Source organism: Podarcis vaucheri (assembly GCF_965113315.1).
Source record: "Podarcis vaucheri genome assembly, chromosome: 13".
Lineage (NCBI taxonomy): Eukaryota > Metazoa > Chordata > Lepidosauria > Squamata > Lacertidae > Podarcis > Podarcis vaucheri.
Window position 1 is genome coordinate 26,047,147 of NC_138751.1, and position 18,481 is coordinate 26,065,627.

The 18,481-nt window shown below is 40.6% G+C and overlaps 2 protein-coding genes across 2 annotated transcripts; both read right to left on the bottom strand.

The window, feature by feature from the left end:
- Positions 1-10,022: 10,022 nt before the first annotated feature.
- Positions 10,023-14,147, bottom strand: LOC309517235 (olfactory receptor 6A2-like). Its single transcript, XM_082196376.1, has 3 exons — positions 14,117-14,147; positions 12,820-12,970; positions 10,023-11,329 (listed from the first exon to the last, which is right to left on the bottom strand). The coding sequence occupies exon 3, from the start codon at positions 11,300-11,302 to the stop codon at positions 10,331-10,333; it is 972 nt and encodes a 323-aa protein (XP_082052502.1). The 5' UTR covers positions 11,303-11,329; positions 12,820-12,970; positions 14,117-14,147; the 3' UTR covers positions 10,023-10,330.
- Positions 14,148-15,821: 1,674 nt separating this feature from the next.
- On the bottom strand, positions 15,822-16,820 carry LOC309517496 (olfactory receptor 6F1-like; the record flags this gene model as incomplete). The annotated part of the gene is made up of 1 exon (XM_082196726.1): positions 15,822-16,820. One exon carries the CDS (start codon positions 16,818-16,820, stop codon positions 15,822-15,824), a length of 999 nt encoding a protein of 332 aa, XP_082052852.1.
- Between the last annotated feature and the right edge of the window lie 1,661 nt (positions 16,821-18,481).

The following is an 18,481-nucleotide window of genomic DNA, read 5'->3' on the forward strand; positions in this document are numbered from 1 at the left end:
AATTCACACAGAATTTTTGTTTTAGGTTTTTGGCATATTTTTGGCCACAACTTTATTAAAATGCATAATGTGAGTGGTTGCTTAGGCATTGGTTACGACTATCTGTCCCTGCCCCGGGACAGAACTGACTTCCGGATTACAGTGAAAGCCAGTAAGGGAAAACAATGTTGGGGAGAGAAAGGGACTGGGCACCATACCGTCACCCTTCCCTGCATGCTCCCAGGGGCTTGCACGGCCCTAGCCCCTTGCCAGGGATGTGGACAAAAGCATGGCAAACCCCTGGATTCCTTTAACAGAATTCCCTTGCAGCAGCAGCATTGGAGGGGCAGGGACAGCCAACCCTTAGCCCTCCACCAACCAAATTTTAATCAATGCCTAACAGCAACCTTACAAGTTGTAATGATTTGCTATGCAGTAGGCAAAAACCAAATGGTACCAGCCAATCTGCCAAATGGACAAAATTCCTACCAGGTCGCTGCCCCAAAAGCAGATGACCCCATGACAGGCATAGCAAGGTCAAACGCAACAGCCCTAAATTAGGGAGGGTGGGTGGGCGTTCCGATGCACACAACAAAAGAGATTGAAAAAAGCTGCGTGCCAAGAATATATAACCCAAATTGGCCCAATCACAGTCATGGCCATCCAAATGGTCCAGCCCAGTAACCAAGAGGGGGTGTCCTGTTAGACCCCACCGCAACACGTGCTCTCCATGAAGGAGAACACGCTTAATCAAAAACTGCATGAGGACACAGTCTCAGTTTCATTCCTAAATTTGCCAGTGCTTTAAAACTGTCTGAAAATCAGTCTGACACATGAAAGAAAAGCATACCTATTTCTAGCCTGCCTGTCTCTGATCTTGATTTGAAAGAGGTTTGTTTGTGGGGGGGGGTCAGCTTTCGTATTATAAAAGAGGGGGGAAGCACCCATGGCCAAAGGGATGTTCCCTTCAGGCAGCTGGTAGTCAGGGGTAAATTGGGAAGCTATTACTTCACACTGAAGATGCCTCCATGTCTGGGATAGGGAAGCTCTGGTCTCCAGATATTGCTGGACTGAAACTCCCTTCAGCCTCAGTCAGCATGGCCAAATGTTAGGAGTGATAGGGGTTGTAGTCCAACAACACCTGGAGGGGCACAGCTTCCCAATCCTGGCAAGGGTTGACCAATGCCTAACTTAATTTCCACTCCTACTTATACTGCATGGCGCAAGAGATAGCTTAGTTACCTTAACCTCTCCTTTCAGTTTTTATGCCAAACACTCTGTGTTCTAGATCTCAGAGGAAACTGCCACACCCACCCATGGAAAGATGGATTTCTGCCAAAAAAGCCAAGAAATTGTAGTTTGCTAAATATGCTGAAAATTATAGCACTGTGAGATGGGAACTACAGTTTCCAGGATTCGTTGGAGAAAGCTAGTGTTTCTAGGGTGTTGCCAGACCATACACACATACTGGTACAATTAGTGTATCAGTTTATTAGCTATGAAACTTGGTGTATTATCCTTGTTTCTGAGGCCTGGAACTTGGAATGTGGGATTGCATACTCTCAGTACAAGGCCTTGGGAAGAGTTGCTGTTAGTGGTCCCCCATGGCTCATGGCTCATATCTACCAGGAATCATGCATTTAGTATTGTGAGCCCAATGATTTGGAATTCCCTACTGATTTGTATCCCCCTCCTTATTGAACAGTGTAGGTCTGGACCCCAGCTGTGGCGTTGAAGCAGTGGCGTAGTGTGGGGGGGTGCAGGGGGGGCCGGCCGCACCGGCCGCAACATCTGGGGGTTAGGGTTAGGGGGCACAAATCCACGGGTTAGGGGGCGCAAATTACTTGCCTTGCCCCGGGTGCTGACAACCCACGCTACGCCACTGCGTTGAAGAAGGCAGAAGCTGAAACATTTTGTCCATTTCTGCTAATAAGTTTTTGTATCTTGAGATATGGCAAACATTGTGATTGTCTGACTTATTAGTTTTAAGGTTTTATTTTTATTTAAATTATTTGTTTTGGCAGCTATCTACTGTATATAGTAGCTATCTACTACTATCTACTGTATATATGTACTGTATCTATCTACTGTATCTATCTACTGTAGCTACTACTGTAGCTATCTACTGTAGCTATCTACTGTATATATGCTGTAACCCACCAACCTTTTGGGGCCAATGGGAACATTTGCAAGATGGGACAACTCCCTCAGCCCTTCCAACCAGGCACCCTTCCTCCACAATCTAGTTTATTGACTAGAAACCTATTTTCAGTGGGGAAATGGAGACATTGAGGTCTATGAAGGAGTCAACTATAGGAATGTAAGTACCTGTAGGTACCTGTAGGCACTATGCTGGCTACTCCTGCCTTAGGATGAAGGGTAGAATATGAATTTAAACTAGGTACCTACATAAAATTGTGTTTTTCAGCATCCTTCTGGGATCAAGAGACTGCCTGTTTGAAATGCTGCTTGCTTGCTTTGTGCTCCCTTCCACCAAATTAGCTTGAATACAGGAACATTACAGAATCCACAGTGACTTTGTATAATATTCTGGTATGTTGACACTTCTGCAGCACCCTAGACAGAAATGAATCATGCTAAAAGCACAAAGGCCTTTCCTGCTGGGGAGATGCTCCTCTCTTTGCTCAAGCTCCATTGCTCAATGCAATGTTAATGCAAACATTCCTTCACTCTCTAGAAGTCTAAAGGAATTTATCAACAGTTGCTTTGCTGTCCTCAGGAGAGACAATTAAGTGACCTGACATCTAGCCTGCCCAGCTTTGCCTCCTAAATACGCTTTGGTGGTAACTGTTTTCCTTTTCCTTTCTGGTCTTGCTCATTCAAGTTAATTTCATCAAGCTGCTTTTCCTTTTTAATCACCCTCAATGGGATCCCGACTTGGAGCTAAGCTTTCCCCAACATTGTTTCCACTAATAGCTCCCAGTAGGTCCTATTACCATTGCACATAACTTTGTTTCTAAACTTACCTTTTATTTCATGAGTGGAATGGGAATATTCTAGGCTTCCAGCCAGTTTACAGCCCTCAGAAGGGAATTTACACGTAGCTTTCAATTAATTAATACAGTATGACTGTAAAATCGAATTCATCAGCTACTTGTTGAAGCAGGGAGGTATTTTTTTATTTACCAATAATGTGTACATTTGCCTAGCCTCTGGCTCCACTAGCCCAAAATCATAAATATTTTTTAATCAAGTCTTATTAACTAGTTGCTACTTAATTATCATTTTAAAAACTCCTCGGCTAGCTGCAGCTTCTCACTCAAGTATATTACCTAAAAAACTTTATCACATAAAAAAAAATCTAACACACAGTTTCACAGTCAGGAGGATAGAGCGAGCAGAAATGTTTACATGAAGGAGTGGGGAAGGCCAGCTGCTGCACGAAGAACTCCCACATTTGATGCTAACTTTCGAATCCTATTTGGGGTGTTACTGCCCCCATGTTCATTAACTCAGGGACCGTGATGTCCTAAGTAGTCACCCCCTTCCCCATCTTCATGGAAAGAGTATGATTATCAATAACAATTGAGACATTGAGTGCACAGCTGTACATATGAAGGCATAGCCAAACAGTGGTACCTCTGGTTGCGAACGCCCCTGGTTTCGCACGCTGCGGGTTACGAGCTCTGGTAACCTGGAAGTAGCCGCTCCCAGTTGCAAACTTTGCCCCGGGATGTGAGCGGAAATCTTGTGCTGGAGGCCAGTGCACAGCGGGAGGTGCACTTTCACTAATGGTGCCTCATGTTACGAGTGGTTTCCGGTTACGAACGAACCTCTGGAACGGTTTCTGTTCATAACCAGAGGTACCACTGTAAATTGTTACACACTTAACATCAAGACTATGAAGCAGGACTACTAGATGTGTTTGTTTTCCCATATAGATGGACACATAGGAACACAGAAAGCCTGTCATATCAGGGCATATGACAGGAACAGGTCAGCAACAACTCACAAGGTGTCAGTGAAGTTAACTATTTATTCAAAGAAACAAAACAGCTCAGGCCTATAGAGCACAATTCTTCTCAGTAGATCCTACCCCAATGAGGCAGTTGCCACGACCAAAAGTTCCTGCCTTCCTATAGTTCTCCTCCTGTCCTAGGGGACTTCCCAATCTGTATGTTTCTGCTCCACCTCCTTCATACCTTTGTGGGTTCTGGGAGACCAGGGGGGAGGTCACAGCAGCTGGTAGAGACCCCCTGGCTTCTTCAGCAGCCTGCCTCTTGTGTCCCCCCTCCTCTTCAGCCTCTGATTCTCTGCCACAGCCTCTTCCTGCTCACAACACTATTACCGCTTCAGTTTCTGATACCTCCTTCTCCCCAGTCTGCTCCCTCTTGTCCCTATGACCACTCATTGTCATCTCTCCACCAATCTCCTGGCTCTACGCCTTCTTCTCTTTCGGATTTCTTTGGAGGCTCCCCAGCTGGCTTTTTCCACTACTCCTCTGAATCCAGCAGTAGTTTAGTGAAAGGTTCCCTCAACAAATTGATGGAGTGTTGTCTGCTCTTGGTGGTGTTACACTCCCTCTGAAGGCCTGGGTATGCAACTTGGAGGTACTTATGGATCCATTGAATGTCACTTGAAGCTCAGGTGGTCTCACTGGCACAGAGTGCCTTCCATCAGCTTCAGCCAAATTGCACCCCTATCTGGACAGGGATAGCCTAACTTCTGTTGTCTATGCTCTGGTAACCTCTAGGTTAGATTGCTACAACTCATTATATTTGGAGCTGCTTCTGAAGATGGTTCAGAAACTTCAGCTGGTGCAGAATTAAGCTGCCAGGTTGCTTGCTGGGGCACAACATTTTGAACATATTACATCAATCATGGCCTGACTGTACTGGCTGCCAATTAGTTTATGGGGCCAAATTAAATCACCGCTTTTGACCTATAAAGCCTTCAGTCTCTCAGGACCACAGTACCTGAAGGACTGCCTTTCCTGCAATAATATTCTGGGGCCCTTCTTCCTGTGTCCCCTCCATGAGGTCCAGAGGGTGTGGCTCTTTGTTTGTGGAATGCTCTCCCAAGGGAGGCTCATCTGACACCTTCATTACATATCTTTGGGTGCCAGGCAAAACCATTCCTCTTTTCCCAGGCCTTTGACTGATTAAACCATCTATGGCCTTTAAAATATGACTGTGTGTGTCAGGGGGTTGTTGTTGTTAATTTTGTGTTTTTATACTGTGAACCATGCAAAGTGAGGGGGGGTATATAAATTTAATAAAAAAATAACTTTATGGTCAAATATTCCTGGCTGCTCTGGGTTGGAGGTGGAGAAGCAGAACACAAACTATCTTTTATTTTACCACTGAAATGTGCACAGCAACACTGACATAGTGTGTTAACTTGTGTAAATTTCAGCCATGCAGAAAAGGTTTATTTTGGCCATGTGACAGGAAGCAGGGATGTAATCACTGTGACTCAGAGTGCCATTCCTTTGAGTGCTGAGATGCCTGGTTACATTTTAAATGATGACATAGTGTCCTTGTAGAAAAGCAGAAATTCACCGCATGTGCATGTCCAGACACAGAGAGAAGCATATTTCACACAAATCCTATATCCGTTTTTGTCTAATGTTTGTCAGTGCTAGGATATTTTTTTAAAAGCAGCATGAAGTGAGATCCCTGCTTAGAGATGCATTTTGTCTTAGGGAAAAAAAGTTTCTTTGCTAACAGCTCCCTGGGGGCCCCATTAGAGTTACAGAAATGTCACATTGTATGTTGCTTTAGTATCTCAGGAGATTAATCAAAATCTCAGCATTTCTGGTCCACAGGGCTTGAAGCTGAATTAGTCACTGTGGACCCAATCATTGCTGCCCAGAATCAAAATTCTCAGAAGTATTATTAGGGAACAAGGAATTTACAAGAAAAATCATCTGGGGAGACACATCTCATTAACTTCTAGGTAGCTGCCCTTGGGTGATTAATTGCACAAGTTTCATTTTTAGAAAGAAGTTGCAATTAAAGGGGCGCTGTATAATGAAACAAAGTGCAATGATTTTATAGGTTGACACTGTTTACAGCTTTTTTTGTAGGAAATATGGCTAGACTGAAGCGCTCTTTCAGTCTAGAGATTATTTTTTCACAGTTCATCTCAGTTTGCAAATCCAGATATGTGCTTTGAAGTGCTGGCACTTAAGTTAGCCAGACATCAGAAGAATAATGCTCTTGGTACATTGCATCTATTTTATTTTATTTTTTATTTATACCCCATCCTTCCCGGTTTAAAAACCAGGCTCAGGGTGGCTAACAGCAAATATAAAACATTGATTAAAATGCGACTTAAAAACAGCATAAAACAGCATAAAATACAACATAAAATGCAGCATCAATATCAATAAAATTAAAAAAAAATGGGGGGGGGGGGAGAAGTATAGTCAGCGTTGAAACAATAATATAGCCAGAACAACAGCATAGCCTAAGGCTGCAACCCTAAACAAACTCACTAGAGTGTAGGCTCCACTAAACACACACAAACATACTTCTCAGTAAACACACATAATAAGACTGTGCTAGCACTCACGGTAGGACATCCAGTCAATGTGACTTGCCTCCAACTGAACTGCTCATTGATGTGAAAGTAAGAGCAAAGTTCCTCCTATATCCTAGGAGTACGGTATACATTTTTGATGCAGATTATTATTATTTTCTTAATGTAGACACAGAGATTTTTGACCAGAGCTGAATCTTGCAAAACTGATGTCTAATGAAAAATGTGTACAGTATATGAATATGCAAACAGTGAACAAAAATCTGTTCAGACACACTAAGCAAGATGTAAGCTTAGAAATTCTGACATTGCTATGTGAGAGTAGTATAACCAGATGGAGGAAAGGTGGGAGAGGAATTGTTGCAGGTTTTTTCTTCACAGATCGCAAGATAAATACAAGGACAGTAAATGGAAAAGGTTTTTTCTTTTTTCTTTGTTAAGAAAGAAAGAAAAACATTAGTCATTATTAATTAGATATTGTTAAGTAATACATTAGACTCAACAGCTTGTGAAACATAAGAATAACAGTCCTTAAAACAACTGACAATTAAGAAAAACACAAACCCTACCATTAGAATTCTATATAGCAACATTGGATCAATAGCAGTACAGGAATAAAAATGACCTTTTTTATAAGGAAAAAATTTCATTTTGGAATAAAAATGTCTCCATGCTTATCAAAACAAAGCTCTCTGAAGGAGGATATGGGAGGGGATTGACAGATCCCCATTTTATTCCATTGTTAAATGCATTAAACTTATCTCCATTTGTCACATCATTTGGCAGTCATCCTGTCAATGTACTTCCTTCAGCAGGCAAAAGCCCACATAACTTACTGGTCTAGCTTTCGTATTTGTGGTCAAACAGGTTGGTCTAGTTTCTGCTCTTTGAAGCAAAATGTAGCATATCAGTTTCATTTACTCACTGTTGGATTACGAATCACTAGGAACAGTCCTGCAGCTGCTGAATCTCCTCAAAGTTCACAAAACTTAGGTTGTGTCTTCAATAGTTGTTTTATTTCCTGGTCAGTATCTTATGAAAACAGATGACATAACATTCCTACAATGATCAGTCTCTATTTAAGACCCAAATCCATTTGATTTCCTGGTTTTTGTTTGAGTGTGATGCTAGAAGCTCGTGTTTGAATCCAAGGTACACTATGGACATATATGACAATTAATAGAAGGGTATTTCACAAACCACTCCCTAATTTATCTTGGATAATAGTTGCACTGTATATACTAGAACCATTAAACATATGGGTGGATCAAAAACAAATGAGTGGATCAAAACACAATGTAGATCAGCTAAATGTGATGTAAAACATGTATCAAAAAACCCTGCCCTCTTTTCAAAGTATTAATAGCAGCAGGTATGAAGGGGAAATTTAATATATTTTCCCTCACTGGGATTCTGAGGAAAATCCTTCTCCTGAAGATAATATTTATATTGGGGAGAAATATCCTATTGAAATCAATATGTTCTGAATTTACAAAGCAAGTGTATATACTCAAGATATCTAACAGCTAACTAATATGTTAACAGACCCTCCAAGTATCCCTATTTTCCGGAGAGGTCACAGATTTAGAGAAGCCGTCCCAGTTTCTGATTTGATCCTGGAATGTCCTGCTTTCCCCTAGTACGTCCCTATTTTCATTGGAGAAATGTTGGAGGGTATGGAGCTATCCAACCCTCAAGCCATCTGGAGGCAATCCTGTGTAGGGAAGATTTTATTAAAATGTTTGATGTTCTATTGTGTTTTATATATGTTGGAAACTTCCCAGAGTGCTGGCACAACCCAATAATATGTGTGGGATGTAAATAGTAAAATTATCATTATGGAATGGGACATCCCTATTTTCATTGGAAAAATGTTGGAGGGTATGTGTTCAATGGTAATGAGACTGGATTCTGCTCTTACCAAATTACATTATGGGCTTATCACAGATGGAGGTGCTGATAGGTGCATCACCAGGCCATGTGAACAGACACAGCCCATCTTCATTTTAATTCTCTTCAATGCAATCCTCTACACCAGTAGTGGGGAGCCTACAACCCATTGGTTTATTTAGGCCCATGAGGCCTCCCCATTTGTCACACAACACTATTTTGGTGAGTGTATGGCCACCTGTCCTTTACTATGATGCTTTATTAAATGTCACTGGGCTACTTTTCCCATTGTCCCTGAGCATTGTCCATGCTAGCAGGGTCTGTTGGGAGTTACAATCCAACACCATCTGGAAGGTATCTAGTTGTAAGGTAGGCTAAGTTGAAAGATAGTGACTGGCCCAAGTCTTCCTTGAGAGCTTCATGACAGAATGATGATTTGAATCTCAGACTTCCCAGTTTTGATCACTCTTAAGGCATTACAAAATTCAATGTGTGGAGGAGATATGTCTGACAGGCCCAGCCCCTCCACCCCTCACATTGTCATTTTTAATGGCAAGTTGAAGCGCTTCACAGTTTTGGTATTTCACATGTGTTTGGACCACTGATTAAAAGGAGGGTTATACACATATTCAGATGAGCATATTTATAAGCTCACTTGAGGCCTCGCCACTAAATGTGGCAAGATCAGGATGAAGGGAGTGGGACTGTTGCGGTTAGGCTTTTGTAATGCTTGAATATGTATTTTTAGCACACCAGTGCTGATGGCATTTTCCATGAAAGAACTTGTGAAACAGTAACCTGTGGCATAGCTTATAAATTTTCTGCTGTCTCTACCTATTGGGCTGTACTGCTGAAAACTAGCACCAGAATCTGTCAGCATATTACAAATAAATGTGAGACATGCTTCCAGTGGTACCTCAGGTTACATATGCTTCAGGTTACAGACTCCGCTAACCCGGAAATAGTACCTCGGGTTAAGAACTTTGCTTCAGGATGAGAACAGAAATCGTGCTCCAGCGGTGTGGCAGCAGCAGGAGGCCCCATTAGCTAAAGTGGTGCTTCAGGTTAAGAACAGTTTCAGGTTAAGAACGGACCTTCGGAACAAATTAAGTATTTAACCCGAGGTACTACTGTAATGTGTTTAGAATCAAGGTGTAAAGGTGCTTTCACATGGACAGATTTCAAGTTAGAAGAGTTGACCTAGGTTGCAGCCTAGGTTCCTGGAAGCAATTCATTTACATACAGTTTGCGACAGCATGAATTCACTGACTTCTTTCATGAGATCCTTAAGGATCCATTCCATGTCTGACATCGTTCTGGTCTATATTTTATCAGTATATCCAAAATCTCCTGTTAGATAAATGAATGTTTTTGCCTTTCCAAGATGTGACATGGGAACACTTATCCACACCAGAATACATGTGATTTTCAGGAGGGTTGCAACAATGTATATTATCCATGTGAATTCAGATCACATCTCGCTGTGCAATTCTACATTTTATTTAGAAAAAACCCCTGGCAATCAGAAACTTTTAGACAGCTTGGTATGTCTTTATTTTGGAATCAACAAATGGGAAGAAGTATCTGCAAAATCAGACTGTATAAACTGATTTAGTGTATGATGGAAAACCTGATGAAATGTATGAATGAATTTTATTATTTTGGTCACAGGCCAGTTCCAGCCCACATACAATATCAAGGAAGTCATAAAACACGATAGGGATACATTTGAATTTGCAATTAGGTATAACAGGAACAATACAAATATAGCAACAATTTAAAAAATACAAATTAAAACTTAGATGAAATGTAACTTTCTGAAACCCACCCTGAAATCACAGAGGCCACATATCAGAACCTCTTAATGTTTTGCTAGTTTCCAATGTATTTTATCATTGCACAAGTTATCACGTGATGCTTGATGGTGAATGGAGAAGGTATCTGAATTTGGTAATTTTCAGTTTTGTGATGGCTTTAGCTTCTCTGTTTGAAAACATTTTGATAACATGGCTGAGTTATGTAAAGCTCTCCTTAAGGTCTTCCTCACTTCCCTGTTTCTAAGGCTGTAGATGATAGGATTGAGAAACGGAGCCACCACTGTGTAGAGGATGGACACCAGCTTGTTGAGATCAAAGGTTCCGATGGCCTTGGGTCGTGCATACATAAATATGGTGGTGGCATAGAACATAGAAACAACTGCCAGGTGTGAGACACAGGTGGAAAAAGCTTTCCGCTTCCCTTTGATGGAGGGGATTTTTGCAACTGTGCAAAAGATGCATATGTAAGATGTTCCAGTGACTGCCAGTGAAGTCATGAGGACTGCTAAAGCTGCCAGAAAATCCAACATCTCAATGGATGAAGTGTCGGTGCATGACAACTTCAACAAAGGTGAGAGGTCACAGAAAAAGTGCCTGATTGTATTTTTCCCGCAAAACTGCAAGTTGGAGATCATCAACACTGATGGAAAGGAAGCCAGGAAGCCACCTAGCCAGGAAACCAGACTCAAGACAGTGAATGCTCTGTGATTCATGAGTGTTGCATAATGTAATGGGTAGCAAATGGCCAAATACCTGTCATAGGCCATAGTTGCCAAGAGAAAGCATTCAGAAGAAGCCAAAGATAAGAAAAAATACAGCTGAGTGATGCAGCCCTCCAAAGTGATTGTCTTCTCACCCAACAATAGATTTGATAACAATTTGGGCATTGTTACTGAGACATAGAATATTTCCAAAAGAGAGAGATTTCCTAGGAAGAAGTACATGGGAATGTGAAGGTGGTTGTTCAATGAAATGGTCACAATGAGGAGGACATTTTCCAGAAGAGTTAGAAGGTAGATGGTGCTGAAAAATGCAAATAAATATAACTGATGCTGTGGAAGTTCAGGGAAACCCATAATTATGAATTCTACATGTGAGGTTTGGTTCCACATTCTTCTGTAAGTTAATTGCTGCTTCCGCTGTTAATAAAAACAAAGCATGCTAAGCACAATTCTTGGGCGGGGGGGGGGACAGTCAGTGAAATTGATTCATGCAAAGTGACATCAGTCATATCAATAAATCCACTTATACTAGTAATTATGGCATAGTCTGAAAAACCAATCTGGAAATTCTGAAATCCGTAACGGGGCAAATCAGATGAGAAGTAGATCAGCAGCTAATAAAATAGTCACAAGATTCTTACTCATGTGATTATTAACAATTTCAATGACTTTTTAAAATGTGTGCAGAGGTTTATTCAGCCTTTGCTATTGTTCTTCAGTTCAGGAGAGCATCTGTTGCTCATTTTGAACATCTTACTTGCATTTAGTAGTGGCTTGTAATTTTGATTGTGTGCTGAAGGTCCATTTCCTGGTCTGAGATTAAAATTTCTTCCCTCCTCACTGCAGCCTCCCCATTACAGCCAAAAATCTGCTCTGGAAGGTTGGGGGACCTTCAGGACCAGATTTTGGAATGTGCATGAGAAGCTGGAGGAAGGGGAAGAGAAACCTGAACTCGCATTGTAAACACTAATTTCTGTTGTGGAGCTGGGAAGACAGCATTGGAGGCCATACATAGTACAGGACTGTCAAAATACACTTCAGGTTTTATTCTAGTTGAAATGTGATTGTGAGTCTAGCATCCGGAGAGTGATATCTGACTTTCAATTTACGGTATATACCTTCAATTAATAATAAAACCAATTCAAGCTATTCTCTATGGTTTTCAAGATTGAGAGTTAAACCATAACCCTCTAAAAAGGTAATAAATGTTACCAAAATACTCCATTGCTAATTTGGAATACTGTCAAATACCATGACAAACAGGAATTTCCCAATTGACCTCTATGTAATATAAGGTTACACTTAAAAGTATGTGATACCTACATGAAATAAAAATGATGACCTCACTGCTGTCACTGACCTGTTCAAATGCAGACAGCTAGTGGAGGAGGAAGAAAAAGAAGCTGAAGCTATCAAGTTCCAATGAAACTGGATTTGGAAACAATAACACAGGCATAATTAGGTTGTCAGTTTCTGTAATATCTCTTCATATCCTTATAACACAACTATGAATATATATATATATATATATATTAAAAAACCATTGGTCTGTTTCAGCCAAATTTATGGTCACATCCACACAATACATTTACTGTATAACATTTGCAAAACATTGCCAGGTATGACTTCTCCTAGAATATCTTAGGAATTGTAATTTGTTAAGGGTGCTGGGAACTGTAGCTCTGTGAGGGGTCCCACAGCAACTCACAGCACCTTTAACAAACTACAGCTCCAATGATTCTTTAGGGGAAGCCATCACTGTTAAAGCGACAGGAGAGTGCTTTAAATGTATAGTGTGAATGTGAACTGCCTTCAAATTGAGTTAAGACACCCTACTAAATTTTGCTGGAGCATGTGCTGCTTCAATGTATCTAGAACCCTGAGACTTAAATCTTGTACACACTTACCTGAGAGTAAGACCCATTGGATTCAGCAATGCCTACTTTTGAACAGACACGATTACATTGCACATCTTCTCTTTAACTAGTTATTGGATTGCAATAGTTCTGGAGAAGGTAGACCTTTCAATGGCCCATTATCCATGCTTTCTAACGGCAACTGTAAAAAAAGAAGGAAATTCATACTTGGATGGTTCTAAAGTTCTTACTGAAGCACTTCTACATCTGTCCTCTTTCAAGGTGATGAGAAGCTCAGATGTGAGGGATGTAATTTTTCAAAGGAGTCAAACAAGAAATCCTAAATGAGTAGAACCCTAGAGCTTTAACTTCTCATAGCCTAAGAGATTTCCTTCTTATGGCTTTGCTTAGTCACAAATCCCACCTCTGTCCTATTACGTTAATAAGTTTATGGAATGCTGGGAGATCCACTTAGAATGTGGCTAATGATAGCAACAAGGTGTCTTTCTCTCTCCTCCACCTTCCTTCTCCTCTCTCTTTTCTCTTCCAGTTACCTTACATTTGCCTCTCTACTGAACTGATAAAACACATTTAACAATATTTTAAAGGCGGCACTTTATTGAAATCAGTGGGATTTAGCTTTCTTTGCTTCATTTGCCGACTGACCTTGGCTTGGCTATAGTACCCTAGGTCTCCAACAACAACAAAATTCTCAAAAAGCATATAATATAATAGGGGAAAATGTGCTTTTAAAATGCATAGATTAGTTGAGACAACATACAAAAATGCATCCTGTTATTGGAAATTGCTTGCACAATGGTTTATATAAGGAGAAATGTGCACTAAAGAACCACATTTGGTAACTGGTTCAAAAACACCCAGAGCCTGGCTGAGTGATGGCTTGAATCTAGGTCTCCCTAGTATGTTTCAGTTTGTAGCGAGGTGTTTATCAACTAAGCCACCATTGTAGAATCACCACAGCAGTACAGTATGAGGGTATGTTCTGAAGAATGCATCAACATGGCACCCACAGACACCAGGGTGCCCCCCCAGTATGGCACCTGCAAGTGTTCTAAATATATATCCTTTAAAAAAAACATAGTGTATCAGAGATTATTAGCTCTTCCTGTTCAGATCTTGTTGGCACTGGTTCAACTTCTCCTTTATTAAACATACCCTCTCAGGCAGACCCATGCTTCATTTGATATGAGGAATGGATATGAACCCTCCACCCCATTCTGAAGAAAGGGAAGCTGCAAAAAACTTTTCTTCATGAACGACTGCAGTGGTGACTTATATAGATGCACCCCTCCCCCACAATTGATGGAGGAAGGTGATGGATGCATACCTATACCTGTCTATTTTTCTGCTCTTTTAATTGTGGCATCAATTTCATGTTATGCCATGAAATCATGGCAGCCATTTTGTGTTGTGCCATGACCACACAATAGTCCTTTTGTGACTGGTTCCCATAACACCTCAAAATTCCAATGTGCCCACTTGTTCAAAAACGTTGGCAACCCCTGGTCTGAAGGCACAAGAGGGAAGGGGAGAAAGCCAAGATACTTCCAGCCTCCTAGTAGGGTAGACTCACATTTTGAAAGTGCTCTCTCCCCTCCCCTCCCCTCCCCTCTCCTCTCCTACTGGGTCCTGCAGGCTCTGAAAACACCATAACTCAAAAATGCCCTCCACCATCAATGTTTGTTTCACCCTCCCCCCGTCTTCCTCTCTGCATAACATATTTATGGACGGCGCAGAAGATGAGAAGCCAAGCTACTATTAAAGGGGCCATGGACAAAATTGCAGCTACACTAAAACTGCAAGCCCCTTTAAGAGCAGCTTAAATTGGGACTTCTTGTGGCAGTGATAGCTTAATTGTTTCTGTGGCAGTCCCAGCAATTTTGGGGCATTTGGAAGATATGTGCTATTACCAATGGAGAGATAAGGAAATAGTAGCAGCAACAGTAGTTCAGTAAAAATGTACATGAAGCTTGAAGCGTCCGTAAATAATGCATATTAAACCATTTAAATGTTTATTCATATTCTGTTGACCTTCATGTTAAACACAATTAAGGGGAAGCAATGATAAGTTTACTGCTTTGTTTTAGTTTCTTTCAATTTCTCCTCATTGATCCACAGAGGGACATGGTATGAGTCTGAGATGTTTGCCTTCTTCTGAAAAGCCAATACACCATTCCAGTGGCAACGACAGTTGTGGACTGGTGCAGTCATAGGGGAGTTGGGAGGGAAACTTCCTGTTCCCACATGACCAATGGACAATGTAATCTCCTCCATCATTTGCAGGCGTTGTCGGGACTTGCCCGTGAATTGACCAATCATGGGCGAGCTAAGGGGCTGGACTTTTGAAGTGGACCTGAGTGAAATCTGACCCTGCCTTAGATCAGCCTCCATTTTATTTGAACTGGGTGTGCTTGCACTCAGAAGTGTGGTAGGCTTTATTACTTCTTCCTATTCTCCAACCCCAACAATTTCGGGCTCACTGCACCTGGGACCATAATGCACATTCTTGGGGCTCTCCTACACCTGTTGAAATCAGAGAATGTAGCATTATTTAGGGGGAAGGCCAACCCTGTATTGAGAACAATTTCTGAAATAATGTTAGATATAAAATTATTTTCCTCGGATATTTGGAACTAGGTCAAAGGGATGCTTTAGTTCAGGCATAGGCAAACTCCGACCCTCCAGATGTTTTGGAACTACAATCCCCATCATCCCTAGCTAACAGGACCAGTGGTCAGGGATGATGGGAATTGTAGTCTCAAAACATCTGGAGGGCTGGAGTTTGCCTATGCCTACTTTAGTCCCTTTGAAATGAAATTCACTTGATGTGAATTTGAGAGATTTAAGCTTCTGTTTAATACTTCCATCTTTAGTAAATGGATGAGGATGATAAAGAATGGTGGTGACAGAGAGCAGTGAGAATAGGGAAGGACACTGTAGCAATTCAGAAGTCCTACATCAAAAGCACAGATGATTCTGTGCACTGCCAGGAAATGTCCCATGCACCATGCAAATGACACATATACAGAACATCAGCCTCTGTCTTTTATGCTAATTTGTAACATAGTTGTGAATCTGAATGTGGCCCTGAAAGCTTCTTGCACCTCAGTATTTCTGAGTGTGTAAATGAAAGGATTTAACAAAGGGGTTACAATAGTATTCAGGAGAGTGACAGTTTTGGTCAATTCTAGTGACTGGTGCTTGGCAGGTGTGATATGTAGGAAAATGGTGGAACCATACCATATTATCACCACTGTGAGATGGGAGGAACAGGTGGAAAAGGCTCGTTGACGGCCTTCAGCAGATGCAATCTTTAATATTGTGGTGATGATATAAACGTAGGATATTAAAGTTATCACACATGAGCCCATGATGACAATACCAGCAAGTATGAACCATGCCATTTCTAATGTGTACGTGTCAGTACAGGAAAGGACTATCCAAGGCACAATGTCACAAAAGAAGTGGTTGATAACGTTGGAGTCACAGAAAGACAACTGGGTAATAAGAAAGGCTGGTACCGAAATCGCTGCAAAGCCACATATCCAAGATCCCAATGCCATTTGGACAGACAACATTTTGGACATGATGGTGTGGTAGTGCAATGGGTGGCATATGGCCAAATAGCGGTCATAAGCCATGACAGCAAGCAGGAAGTATTCTGTACATCCCAAGGAGAAAACAATGTACATCTGTGTGATGCACCCTGTGAAGGTGATGGTTTGGTGGCTCTTGGACACAAGGATTGCTAAAGTCTTGGGAATACAGGCTGATGTGTACCATATCTCCAGGAAGGAAAGATTGCAGAGGAAGAAGTACATGGGTGTGTGGAGTTGTCGTCTGGCTCGCACTAAAGCTATGATGGCCACATTTCCAGTGATTGTCAGGATGTACATAAAGAAAAAGAGGATGAAAAGGAAGATTTGTAGTTCATGAGATCCAGAGAAACCCAGAAGGATGAATTCCTTCACAGTGGAGTCATTTCCTTCTCTCATCAGAATCAGGTATTTTTCTGCCAAAACAACATTCATGAAAACTTAGTGATTGGAAATGGTGGCTCTTATACTCTCACTTATTTGAAGAAATATTAATAATGCTCTCCATAGAATAACTATTAAGAAATAAAAATATAAGCCAAAAGTTCATTGTGAGAGGATTTTATTAATTTAGCACTTTAGTTCAAAATAATTTCTTTCTCAAATGAAATATCACTACTTCTCATATAATATCAATTTGTCTTACTGTAAAGATTTCTATTCATAAATCAGTTTATATTATTTTGTCCATTTTTACACCTCTATTTTCTATACACTTTTGTTACAGGTCTTCAGCCTAGAATTAGTGGGTGTCTAGAATACATGCTGCATTTTCTGCCAGAAGGGCAGAGAGATGCTTTGATTTCTGTTTACAAAATTACTCTATTTTACTCTGGATCTTTGGCATATTAATATCATTAGCAAAAAATAAATATATTAGAAAACCAAACAACACAGAAATAAATTATCACAGGAATATGATTTACACTAATGAAAATAATATATGTTCCCCTGAAATTTACTATTCCAGCAACTGATTAATAAAATTCTATTTTCATTAAATTTATCAGAGATTTTTCTTTGCTTCATAATCTTAGGATGGTAAACTGTAGTCATGAGGGCTATATCCAAACTTTAAACCTATTAAACAAGGAGATGCTCTAGAAAAGTTTCACTTTGTAATGTTTTTCTTAAAGATTTTCCTGGTGTTAGGATGCTGACAATGATGGCTTTAATGGGATTTTATCAATGGCTTTTAAGCATGTGTTATTTTGCTGTCCAACATAGAGCAAGAGAAGTCCATTATTTTCCCAGTCCAGACCACTATGCACACAAAAGGGAAGGTGGCAGTGCCGGGTCTTGTGGAACAGTGGGGGAGGGAGGACATTTCTCTCTGCTGTGATCTTGTATGGTCCCATGGAATAGGGATCACATATTATAGCAAAAGTATATACAGTTGTCCCAATTGTTTAGAGCCGATACATGTGAGTGGGTACTTATTTTTGTGTTTGATTTCCAATTAACAAGAGTAGTTAATTGGAAAGTCCATGAAGAAATTTGAAAGAATATAATTCTTGGGGAAATCACTACTACCACATCTACACACATTAACCATTACATTTACAACTACAACTTATTTCCCTTCTTCTGAACACTCTAAACTTCTGTCATTGAAATACGTAGTAGAGTTTAGTTCTATTAATTTGTCCTGGATTGTGCCCTAAGTGATTTATAATAAAGACAATTCTTACCTTTCTATTGTTCCGATTAAGCTGATGAACACCTCAAGACCAGTGTCACAATTAAAGAAAAAACTTCATTCCTTGGAGATAAAAAAGTTGTTATTGTTATCTGTGAATTTTCTTGCATTAAAATAATAAGCATTCTCACTTGAAAATTTATGGTGCTTGCCTAATCCATTGCAACACATTTTTTAGTTTCTGATCCCATGTGTTTCAACCTTTATGCATCTTTGTTGAGAATTCTCTCCTGACTATAGACAATAAATTTATACACTTTGAGTAAATGCAATGGGTGCTGCTTGATTTATTATTAAGTCGCAGGAGTAATGTCTGTGTATTTATTTACTTATTTTAATGTGCCAGGTGTATTGGATCAGGGAGAATGGGTTTTTCTCCCTAGGGTATAGGAGGAAA